The following is a 12,874-nucleotide window of genomic DNA, read 5'->3' as shown; positions in this document are numbered from 1 at the left end:
AACTGGGTGTGCTATTAATTTTATTTGGGAAGTGCTTTAATCCTGGTATGCTAAAAAGTTTGTGAAAAGGCTTGGTGGTCAGACTCAGTGATCTGGTCCTTCTTTTGATGATATTGATGATAGGATATAACCATATTTGTTTCAAGGTGTGCATTTATATATATCACAGGGAGAACCTTTGGGGAGTCTTTTCTGTATCTAAATGACTAGTAAGGGTTTTACCTTAGGAAATTTAAAGTCACTTGATTGGGGAGAAAAGGGGAGCTATAAAGAAGGGAAAATTCAGACTCCTGAAAGCATCTAACACTCAGCAGACTAGATGGACAATGTCTTGTGTATTCCAGGAAACAAACGGGGCACACTCCCGCCGAGAGGGGTAATCAGTCGCTTCGAGTGTGAACAAGGCCGAGCTGCCACTGTTGTTTATGCTCTTGATGTACAGTGGAGCCTGTGTTCTGGCTTCTGTATTTATTAGCACTGTAAAAGCATTACAACCCCCCCAACAGTAAACACTTCCAAGAGTGTGAGGTCATAGTAATATGACCTCATAGGGAGCCAGGTCCCTGGAAGCCCTGTGAACCAGCAGACAGTGGCGCTGGGGGGTGGAGAGTCCTGGGGAGGGAAACATGGCCTGGGTGTACCCTCAGCTCCAGGATGGACTCTTGGTGTCTGTCATACTGCTGGTGAGTCTACTGCCATCACACTTCCAGGCTTCCTGAGTTAGAAAGCGCAGCCTCTCTGCTTGTTCGAGTTCTCTCACTAACTGTCAATGGGGTGGAATGAAGCCATCTAGGACTGGAGATGCTGATCTTCATTTTATTCCTTACTTCCCTCTTCTCTGCAGTTTTTTTCAAGAAGATTCAGAGTATTCTGATTGGTACAGATTTTTAAATTACCTCCTCCCGGTGAATGTGAGGAAAATGAGGTGAAATAGACTGGCCAGGACAGGGAGAGAGGCAGTAAACATGAGAAATGAGAAACGTAAGGAATGGGAATCAATCCTGCACTTTAAAAATTCTTGTATTTTTAAGTACATATAATGAATGTATTTGTTACGATAAGCCTCTTGCATTTGAACAGCAGCATTGCAGCACTATGTATGTAGTATAATTACGCTGTTTTCAGGGAGTGATTAAATGCATGCCGTGAGTTTGCCCTGAGAAGTAAGCAGTAATAAGCAGCATTTTATTTGAGAAGAAAAATCCTTTCTTTGACATTGTTTTTTTCCTACACAATCACTAATATGCAGAATAAGAGAATGTATGGGGGCACAACTCCAGGGGTTTTCTTTTCATAATTATAAAGACTACTTGACTGTAAATGAAACAGTTCTTAGAGTAAATGTTTTACACTTCCACCATTTATTTGGGAAAACACAAAGGGTGAGGTGACCTTTAAAAGAAGTAATTTTCTATGAATTTGCTTACAGGTTTGCTGCATATAATAATTAAATAATTCAATTGTCTGATAGGATAAATTTCACAAAACCATTTGGTAATGTGAACTTTATAAAGGAAGGTTTACGATGGAGACAATATTTAAACATATTTACTTGAAGATTTTATTGTAATAAGGCAATTTATTTTAATTGGTGGGTCTTTATGTTGGAAACTTGTTTAAGGTGGCTGATTGTTTAGGGAGGGTTACCAAATGTCTTGGTTTGCCGGGGTGTATTCCTGTTTGTGTCTGTTGTCTTGGCATGGACTCTGATTTAGCATTTGACTTTGACTTTAGAAAAATGAAGCGTTATCATCAATGGTCACAGTAAAAGAAGTCAGCACAGGTTTGTACACCTCCACTTTGAACTTCCAGCTTCTCCACAGTTGCACCTGGAGTGTGTGAGCTGATGTGTTGAACAGAAATTTCACATGGTTTGGGTGTAAAAGACTTGTGCAGTGCTTGCTAAGTGGGCTTGGCGAGAGTCTGCAAGGGAGAGTGACCCCTTCACGTCCGGCAGTGGCTGAGGGTGCCAGGACCCTGCAGCCCCAGGCGCTCCTTGGTGCACCAGCCGGCCGTGCAGAAGCCACCACGTAGATGGTGGGTCAGTGCGACATGGGATATTGTGACTTAGGCAGATAGGTGCCAAGGTAGAGCTTGACCAGTTCTGCTTAAAAATGTCTTCCCTTTGCTATAAGGATTTTTTGTAAGTTTAGAACTAGTTTTTTTATTTTCTTGGTAATGCTTTTTCCCTCCATTGTAACAATTGTAACTACTTATTTAGTGATTTTGCCATCTCTGTTTCCTTCTCACTGTCCTGGTTTGGACAGTCGGTGATTCTCTGCTTATAATTCAGGACAAGTTAAAGAGTTGTGGAGTAGGGAAGGGAATGCAGACGAGGATTCAGGGCCTCCTGGAATGGCTTTTACATCATTGAAAGGCTGTGAAAAAACAACAAAATCAAAAAAGCATGTGTGACAGCAAACTCATGTGGTTGGCAAGCCTGAAATATTTACTGTCTGGTTCATCACAGAAAAAAAAATCTTTGCTTTAGAGTCCACAGTAGGTGTGCTGGAAAGGCTCCTTAAGCACAGTTGTTTACCACGGGCATAGCTCTGCTTGGTTAGAAGTGAAAATGAAGGTCTGGGAGTCACAGCATTCTGGATGCTGGCATTACAGGTGTGTGCCTTGACACCCAGCTAGAGCTGAGTGTGGTTGTGCAGCTTCCTGAGACCCCTTCAGTGGGTTTGTGAGGCCAAAACTATTTCGTAACAACAGTACAGCACTGTTTCCCTCTTTCCCTCTGTTGATAGATACACACTGATTGTACAGAAGCAGTGATGCAAGCCCCGGTACCAGTCGAGGCAGCGGCACCACGCTGGTCCGGGTGTTATACTCTTCTCTGCTGTGCATTCAAAATAAAAATGAAGGCTGGTTTCACCTAACGATGGCCTTGATAAAGCAGTTCCAATTAATTACTTTTAAGCCCTTGGCTCCCTGCCATTTAATTTCATGTGCAGTGAAATGGAAACTCTACTTGAAGCACTCTAGGAAAACCACTCGGAGAAGGCAATGGCAAGCCACTCCAGTACTCTTGCCTAGAAAATCCCATGGACGGAGGAGCCTGGTAGGCTGCAGTCCATGGGGTCGCTACGAGTCGGACATGACTGAGCGACTTCACTTTCCCTTTTCACTTTCACACATTGGAGAAGGAAATGGCAACCCACTCCAGTGTTCTTGCCTGGAGAATCCCAGGGACGGGGGAGCCTGATGGGCTGCCGTCTATGGGGTCACACAGAGTCGGACACGACTGAAGTGACTTAGCAGCAGCAGCAGCAGGAAAACCACTCACGTAGTTTGAGTTGTGAGCTTTATGCGCGTCGCTTTTTTCATGGAAATGCCATTTTCTTTCAAAGCCTAACTGATAAACTGGCTTTGGCAAACATTTCCTTGAAAACTCATGCAGTGAGCCTATTTAAGGAAAACAGCTGTCATTTTTTTGTTGTTGTTGTTGCCAGTGATAAAATTTAAGTTTCAATCAAAAATTAGAGTTTTGGAAAACTTGTATCTACCACCAAGTTTGGCAGCTTCCCAGTACTTAGCCACTTTTCTGAGGATGTTAGTGACAATGTTAGTAAATGTTAATTTCATTAAATAATGAAATGTGTCAGCAAATATTCTTCAATTGACCAATTCATGTTGCAGAATCATGCCTGGGTAAGATGCATTCAAGGTGTGGGACATTTTTAATGTAGGAGTACAAAACACTCACTGATACAAGTTTGGATTCTATCAGTATATTACAACTAACTTTTAAGAAACTACCACTTGTTTTATTTTGGCATCATATCAAAAAGCAATATCCACAATTAAGGATATTAAAGTGCTCCCTATTTTTCTATTTCTGTGGAGGCCAGATTTTCTTGATATTTTCAGCCACAATGATGTGTTGTTGATGATCTAATGTAGAAGTGGCTGTGAAGTCCAGCTGTCTTCTAGCTGTACCAGACATTAAAGAAATATGTAAAAGACGTAAATCTCTGTCGCTTGTCTCTTTATAATATTGTTTTAGAAAATATAGTTATTTTTAATTAAATGTTTGTCTATGTGAAGTGGATTTTTTATTATTAAATGAACATTTGAATTTTTCCATTTTAATTACTCATGCAGTGAATATAAGTAGACGTAACTCATATACACAAAGGTCTTTGAAGTCTTCTCTACTTCTAAGAATATCAAGGTTTGAGACCAAAAGGTTTGAGAACTGCTCATCTAGGGTTTAAGCAATCACTTCTCTAGTATGTCAAAATATAGTAACTGAGAATATTTTTATTAATAATTAAGCATAGTATATCATGTAAAATAGTTTTTCATTTGTTCTACAAAATTGTGATAATTTCCTTAGCTATTTTCCTTTTTGCCACACAAGAGCAATCTTTCCTGTTCCTTTGTCTCCTTCCTTATCAATTCTCACAGCAATGCTGGGGTGAAGACAAATCTGCTGGAGGCTCACTCTGAAATGGGGAGCACTGAGATTCTGGAAAAGGAGGCCTCAGGAAGCCTCAGCAATGGCACCAGCAGCAACACAGAAGCAGCCAAAAGGCTGGCCAAGCGCCTCTATCAACTCGACAGGTTCAAAAGGTCGGACGTGGCAAAGCACCTAGGCAAGAAGTACGTTCCATTCCAGGGCTGGTGTCTGAGTGCATCTATATTTAAGTGCACACGCGCGTGTGTGTGTGTGAGTGTTCCAGTGGCTTCAATTTTAATAACCAAGTCTATTTTGCTTTCTTACAGCAATGAATTTAGCAAACTAGTTGCGGAAGAATATTTGAAGTTTTTTGATTTTACAGGAATGACACTGGATCAATCTCTCAGGTATGATTAAACATCACCTGTTCTTTACTTCTGAATAATTAATTCTGAGAATAGAAAATGATGCGCTGAAGGTAAAGTCAGATTTTTAGTTTTTTAGACCCATAGTTACTTTGTGACCATAGCTCAGAGTGTATTACGGAGAGTAAATGTTGTGGAAAGTGGGGAGAATGTATTGTTTTTGTGAAATTACACATGAACCCATATTCTGCACCAAGTATGTGACAGAGTAAAGAATTCTGGCAAAGAAAGGCTTGGAGAAGTGAAATCTGTGGGAATTTGATTTTTGAATTATCAAATTTTTTTTAAAAGGCACAGTTTATAGACTGCAGAATTAAAGACTTTTTTCTCTAATTATTTGTTTACAATAGCCTAATAGCCTTTTCAAAGAGTACTTTGAAATTGCCTAATGAATGGGATAAAAATCAATATCAGGATAATCAGCAGAAAGTTACCTGTAAAACTATTTTAGTCAGTATTACTTGTTGCTGATCTGTTCAAATGGATTTGGAAACCCTGACCCTCACGTCTCACACCATACTGTTCTCTCAGTTTCTAAGCGCAGCTGAAGGTAAAACCCAGCCAGCATTTAATCTTATAAACTCTGTGATGTGCCAGAGTCTGGAGAAACTCTGAGGTCATCTTGTGTAATATGCTAGTTTTACAGATCAGGAAACTGAAGCCTGAGGGGTGAAGTGAGTTAATCTCCGGCTCTTTGCATGAATCAGGGGTACTTAGAGGTTTTCTGATGAAAACAGTAAAGGTGGAGGAAAGATATATATTTTTGCTTTGCTTTCTCATGTGGTTTATAAAAAAAAAAATGTTTAAGAGAAATTAAAGTTAGGGCAATGGCAAGCCACTCCAGTACTATTGCCTAGAAAATCCCATGGATGGAGGAGCCTGGTAGGCTGCAGTCCGTGGGGTCGCTAAGGGTCGGACACGACTGAGCGACTTCACTTTCACTTTTCACTTTCACACATTGGAGAAGGAAATGGCAACCCACTCCAGTGTTCTTCCCTGGAGAATCCCAGGGACGGGGGAGCCTGGTGGGCTTCTGTCTATGGGGTCACACAGAGTCGGACACGACTGAAGTGACTTAGCAGCAGCAGCAGCAGCAGCAATATAATTTAGATTAACTGCAAGTAAGAAAGACAGCAACATTTTCATCATCAAAATATGGTTTATGATAGGTTTCTTTCAAAAGTAGGTTTTCTTAGGACATTCTAAACAATTTTTTTCTTTCTCGTCTCTTGTGTAGGGCAGTGCGTCTACTTTGTCCAGTGAGAGTCCTGGATGCATCTCTAAAAGACAGTACTCTCAGTGATTCTAATCTAGACTGGCGTTCCTAGTTCAAAAAATAAATTAGGGTTTTATTTTCCAGTCTCTTCTTGTAGCAAGTTAAAGATAGACGGTGGCAGTAATAGGCAAAATAAAATTAACAGACATCTATTGTGCATAGGACAGTATAATTGTAATTTTAATAGCGGGTCAGTGGTGATTACCATCAAGTAACAAAATGACAAAGAAACCCTGTGATCTTTGTCAAGTTTTAAGACATAATCACGTGGTTATGCATCCAAACTTCAGTGTTCCTTAGTTTTTTCTGACTCATCTTTAAAAATGGCTTCTTGACATCATATGTGGAAATCACTCTCCTTCCCAAGCCTGTTTTTTTGATGTATTGGCCACCATGCTGTTGCTCTGTCATCTTTTATATCGACCTTCCCTATAATATTAACATCAATATAAATTTATGTTGAATAACCATCTAGTGATTTTTAAAGAATAACTGTAAAATATCTTACCTTGTATTATTAGTTTCTTATGTTTATATGAATTAAGTTTAACAGTCAAACAGAGTATAGTCACATTTTCTAAAAAGTCACCTTCTCCCTTTTAACTCTTTTTTAGGTATTTCTTTAAAGCATTTTCTCTTGTGGGAGAAACCCAAGAACGAGAGAGAGTTTTAGTACACTTCTCCAATAGATATTTTTACTGTAACCCAGATACCATTCCTTCACAAGGTAATCTGATGGAAATGCTTAAATTACTTTTTTATAACAAGGGCTATTTTTCTCAATATAAAGGTTACATTTTATTGTGGGAGATATGGAAAATTATGCAGAAGAAAATGAAAATCATCGAGTTATGTCTAATAACCTAGAAAAAACTGTTAACAGTTTGATTTACTTCCTTCTAGTCTATTTGTACGATACTTTATGTCAAGTTGGAATCATTACAGAATTTTGTTTTCTACTGTCCTTCCCTTGCATGGTGAGCATCTCATGTCATCAGATATTCTTTAAAAATCATGGTATTTAATGACTGCTTGATGTTCTTTACTCCTGTAGTTTCACTGTATTTTCCATGTCCACAGTATGACAGTTTACTTTCTTTAGATCATTTATGGTTTGTCACTGAGATTTTAATGTCCGTGCACATTGTAATAAATGAAATGCTAGCTTCCCTCTTTCTTCTTCCCATACACCTGATTTTCTAAGCTTCTTGATGAAGTGCATGTGTAGTTTTATGGTTAGTTCCAGAAACATCTGCAAATCTCCCTGGAGTGTGTGGTGTATCTCTAGTGCTTTCTTTGGGCATTCATTTTTACAACACTGACCACTGACTCAGGTTTATGATTTTAATGACCTATATTTGTGTTTACTCTTTTAAAAAGCAACTTTAAGCTATTTAATTTTTGATACACTCTATGAAGACAGACCATTTCTCCATTTCAATTCTTATAATAAGGCCAAATTTTCAGGGTTTAAAAGAAAAAAATATTCACTTCCAATTGGAGTATCTTTCGTAAACTTAAGAATTCTAGGCTAAGTCACTGAGACCAGAATCACTAGGAATTATGATTATCTTTTAACTTCGTGTGCCAGTTAACAGTGCGTCGGTGTTCTTTATATTGGCGATTGCTCCTGCTGCCTCTGCCCCGTGGGCTGCAGCTAAATTTATCTGATTGTTAAAGTCGTATTGTCATCTGTAAAATGGGAACTGTCTTCCTTTATTCTTTTGACCATCTATTCACTGTATCACTGTTGGTCTTGACAAGAAAATAAAAGGTATAGAAGTGAATTGTTTTTGTTAGAAACTTCTTCAAATCTAAGAAGACACTGACATTCCTAAGTGAAGCAGGGACTATGGATTTGTGTACTCAGTTGGCTGTTGATAAAGATATTTGAGAGTTGGCTGCAGAGTTTTATAAATACTTTGAAGAACTTGTTTTTATGTGTAGTTTGAATACTGGAATAAATGAACTTTTAGGCATTTAGCAGCATCTGCTTAGAGATATTCTGCTTAGAGAAATCACCTACTGAACTCAAAGGCATATTTTGGAAAATGAGGCATCTTTAATTCATGAATTCAGCAGTTGGACAAACTTTTTTGTACATTTAGTAAAAATTAATAAGATTTTTCTCCCATCTGCAACTGCTGTACTGTATTTGGATTGAGAATTGCAGGGAGAGAATAGTGCTTTTTCTTTCCCTTTATAAAATAAGAAGAGAAAGTGATGTTTCCATGTACGTGTGAAATGATCTTGGTTTGGGTAACTTATTTCCTTTAAATAGTTAATTTTTAAATCTTCAGTGATTATTTCAGTATTTCACTTTTGTCTGATCAGTTGTATCCTGGGCCAGTCAACCTAAATGTTGCCTTAAAGGAGTGGCAAGTGAAAGGATAACTATTCTTGTCTATATATTTTTAGCCAGAGAACTAGTAGCCAAAGAGTAAACAGTGGAAGATGCTTATCTTGGTTTTCTTTAACTTTTGCTTCTTTCCTAATTCACTTTCTTTCTAGAAAATAAAATTAAAAAAATAACAGTATTAAATAATTTATTTTCTTTTCCGTATCTTATAGAAAATTGAGAAACCGTAAGTAAAAAGAGTAAAATTATAATTTTATTATCCAGAAATAATGATATCTTTTAATATTATGTTATAGATCATTCTAGATGTGTTATATTTAAATAGAATCATACTGGATATAATTATTGTGAAATATCTTTCCATTTCAATGTGTGTACTTGGACCACATTTTTAATGAGGTCCCCATAACAGAATTGTGTTTTAGGTTGGTCATATTCACTCACTCCCATTGTCAGCAAGCTTCCTTTAGATATTCTTGTATTTTGGGTAGCTCTTTTATTTCATTAGTATTAATATGAAGTCCCCAAAGTAGATTTGCTGTGTCAAAGGACACTGTTTCAAAGCTTTAGACATTTACTGTCAAATTGTCCTCCAGAGGTAGGAATAATTGAGTTCATCACCAGTAGAGTTCAAGTCTGTGCACTGAGATTCTTTTAGTAATGTTTTCTTATCTATTTTGTGTTTCCCCAAATGAGTATGATTAATTGTGCCTAGTCACAGGATTGTGTTTCCATAGGTTCTTAGATGGACAGGGAGGCCTGGCGTGCTGTGATTCATGGGGTCGCGGAGAGTCGGACACGACTGAGCAACTGAACTGAACTGATGCTGCTTTGATAACACTGAATGGTCCCACAGGAACTAGTGAATTAATGCTTTCTGTCCTTGTCTCTCTTCCATTAGATGGAGTCCACTGCCTCACCTGTGCAATGATGCTTCTTAACACAGATCTCCATGGCCATGTAAGTGTAGGGGTGTGGAACTGTCTTACAGAGAGAGCTCCAGAATTTCCTGGGCTTCTCTTCGCTTTTGTGTTCATACAAATTTTCTCTCTGCCGTCTTTTATCTCATTCTCTACATGGCAGGTAGGTAAACATAAATCTGTGGGAAAAGCAACAGCTTTTTTACATGCTAGCACTGAGCATAATTTTGAGTAAGTACCGTATCGTCTACATGTCTGGAGCTGTTCTAGCTGTAATGCACGTGGTCTGTTATCTTCTTTGTCCACTAGATGGCAGAGACTGAGCTTTTACTTTTGGTTTTGCTTTTGTGTTTTGGTTAGCTATGAGGGTCGAGGGCGTGCTGTGATTCATGGGGTCGCAAAGAGTCGGACACGACTGAGGGACTGAACTGAACTGAACTAATGAGGGTTGATAACAGGATAGCAGAAAGAGAATGTTAAGTTAGATCTGAAAGTGTTGACTATGTTTTCACTAAATATAGTAGCAAGTGTTGAGAGCTCAGTTTTTTAAACACCCCTCAGCTTACCTGGTCTTTTGCTTGTTGAAATCAATATAGTCTACTTAAAATATAGGATGAACTTCTTAAAATTATGATTATAACTATAATTTCACCTTTCACAGAGGAGGAATTTTAGCTTTTACTTAAATTGTTCATATTAGAGAAAATAAGAAATGTTTTAGTTAAATATAGATCAATACAGATCAAATATAGATCAACATGTACGTAGCACAAAAATTATTTCATAGTCCCACGCCCATTTATTTTGAAGAGAAAATCATGTTTCTTGTAATTAGTCTACATCATCCCTTGATTTGCCATATGGTTTTTACCTTACAATTAAGAACTCACATTAAAAGAACTAAAACTTAGATAATGGCCCTAATTTGTTCTTCTGTTCCAAAGGTCACACATTATTTTAAACAAGAAAAAGGATAACTCCTTTTCTTGTTCTCCTCTTTAAGGAAGGCAAATGGAGCTGTTACGGTGTCATTAAGATGGACTGAGAGGGACAAACCTCAGTTTAACAGGGCGGTAAAATGTCTTGTGGAAATGAAGGTTCTGGGATTCCCGTAGCGTGAGCCTTGAAGTGAGTGTCAGAGTCTGACGTTAATTCAGCTTGGCCTGGGGCTGGCCAGTCAGCAGACCGTCTAACCTCTGTTTCCCTGTTCCCAGTGAAGCAGGTTTTCACTGCTTTGCTCTGTTCGTCCTGTGATACCAGCTGCAACTTGGTCCCCTTCTCCTCACTCAGCTTCTTAATCTATCAGCTGAAGGAGACACTTCTGATTATGCTGTCCACACGTAACATTGACCCAAGCCAGGGGTCCCAGCGCCGGGGATCTTCTCCACATCGGCTATCTTGTGGTCCTAGTCACATACAATAGTTGTGTATTTACTCAGTTCTGACTGAGAAAATGTGTAAGAATGAAGAAAAGAATCTAGTAACAGTTCTATTCTTTTTTAAAGGTTGAATATGTCGTAGAACTTCTGTGGAAGTAGCTAGATTTGCAGCCATTTGTTTCTGTTAAGGGGGCCTCCCTGGTGGTTCAGTGGTAAAGAATCCACCTGCCAGTGAAGGAAATGTGGGTTCAGTCCCTGGGTTGGGATGATCCCCTGGAGAAAGAAATGGCAACTTGTTTCAGTATTCTTGCCTGGAGAATCCCACAGACAGAAGAGCCTGGCAGTCTATAAAATCCATGGGGTTGCAAGAGTCGGACATGACTTAGCAATTAAACTATCACCACCATTTCTGTTAAAAACTGGATTGCTTTTTAAAAAGCTAATATTGTTTTAATAGTACTTTCAAATAAACATGTATCTTATTAATCACAATAATTTGAAACATAGCATTAAATAAAGGTGTGAGGTTTGTTATTTATTCAGATCACTCCACACGGTTGATATACAAACAAGACACCCTGGGGTGTCCTGTGCACGGGTTCAGAACCACAGGTCTTGGATTCGCTTGTCTTCCATGTTTGAGGAATTAAAAAGAGACTAAGTGATATACCACACTTATTTTTGGCAACTGGAATCTAAGAGAGAGTTTATATAAGTGAGTGGTTTAGTATTATCTTGATTTATGCCAATCATACATAGTTAACAACTGGTTATAGTGGCAGAATTACATATGAGGGAGAAAATTATAAATACAAATCTCTCTGTATCTTCAAAATCATGTTTTTAGTGATTATTAGTTCTCAGCTTTGTTTTTAAAACAGTGTGCTACATACTGGAAATTGTTTAAGTTTTGTGTATTAGACTTCTTTATTCTTGTATACAATGAATGCTGTTATAAGACTGTTGAATATATAGTAGCTGTCATAGAAACTAACCATGTGAAAATGTGTTTCTTGTCTTTTCCTCCTCTGGATTCTTTTTAAAAATAAATTTTCCTTCTAGGTGGTAAGTTTTTAATCCATAATTTTGGATGTAGCTTCTCTTGCATCATGAATGCCTGAATTATGGTACAGTGTCTGACTTACTAGCATGGCTCCTGTGAAAGTGAATCATTCATAAAGAATATAAAGTGAATTATTTCTAATATCTTCCCCTTTCACCCTCTCCTTATACTACACTGCCTAGGTCTCACCTCTCACTACTTAGTCCAGAACCAGAGTAATCCTCTTGGGAAATGAACTACTAAGCCACTTCCCTTTCCTTCTCTGCCATTGTGTCATAATAGCAGTATAATAGCATGACCTTTCTAGAAGTGCTGAGACAAGCTTGCCCTCACGCTCTCAGGGGGGAAGGTATAGCCTGGGAGGTTCCCTTCTTAAGGCTGTTCATTGGGAATCTTCCTGTGCTATGGAATGATGTGTTGAAAATGCATTGGCATGGGCCTTTGTTCTTCCTGCTAATCTTACTAATCAAATGGTGGAAGGTGTACTAACATAGTAAGTCTAATACAGTGTTGTATGTTGAATGCTTTTCTAGCTTTCTCTTTTCTAGTTTATTCTATCATTAAACCAACACTTTAGTGTTTATGCTCCACTCCAAGTTTGCTGCCATCTGGGTAAGGATCAGAAGTCAGATCGAGTGGTGTTGATAGGCTCACCACCCTTAGCCAGGTTACCTGCAGAGGTGGTGAGAGGTGACTGAGGGGCTGTGGTAGAGAAGCACTGGGGGAGGGGGTCTCTCAATTACATACATTTCACTAAGTGGGCCACACAAAAGCAGTCTGCAATATATACAGTATTTTTGGGAGAAATTCATTCAGATGTTATAGTCATTTCATTGAAACTAGAGCATGGTGATTCCTTTCTGTACCTACTTTAAAAAATGTGAATGATTTTTACCATTATTAAAGCAATAATATGGACTTACTTTTACTTATCTGCAATGGTTTACTAACCTTCATTAAATAAGTATTTTCTAATTGTGGTCACATTTGCTAAGTAATCTCTCTTATTTTTAAAATGTCCGTTCGTCTATGAAGTCTGTATGTAAG

At 38.3% G+C, this 12,874-nt stretch overlaps 1 protein-coding gene across 11 annotated transcripts in view; it reads left to right on the top strand.

Moving 5' to 3' along the window:
• Positions 1–12,874, top strand: part of PSD3 (pleckstrin and Sec7 domain containing 3) — a 610,189-nt gene that overhangs the window by 351,241 nt on the left and 246,074 nt on the right. For 10 of the 11 annotated variants that reach the window (XM_088832769.1, XM_088832768.1, XM_088832771.1 and 7 more), the window contains 4 exons: positions 4,414–4,608; positions 4,732–4,812; positions 6,721–6,833; positions 9,367–9,425. In XM_088832769.1, coding sequence (XP_088688895.1) covers positions 4,457–4,608; positions 4,732–4,812; positions 6,721–6,833; positions 9,367–9,425 — 405 coding nt within the window. In that variant the 5' untranslated portion in view covers positions 4,414–4,456. Of the gene's footprint in view, positions 1–4,413; positions 4,609–4,731; positions 4,813–6,720; positions 6,834–9,366; positions 9,426–12,874 lie in introns of those variants that run through there. The other variant, XM_088832770.1, reaches the window with a different exon arrangement.

This window comes from Moschus berezovskii, chromosome 26, assembly GCF_049115385.1.
Source record: "Moschus berezovskii isolate FMDL1 chromosome 26, NW_MosBer_1.0, whole genome shotgun sequence".
NCBI lineage: Eukaryota > Metazoa > Chordata > Mammalia > Artiodactyla > Moschidae > Moschus > Moschus berezovskii.
This window is presented reverse-complemented; position numbering and strand designations above follow the sequence as displayed.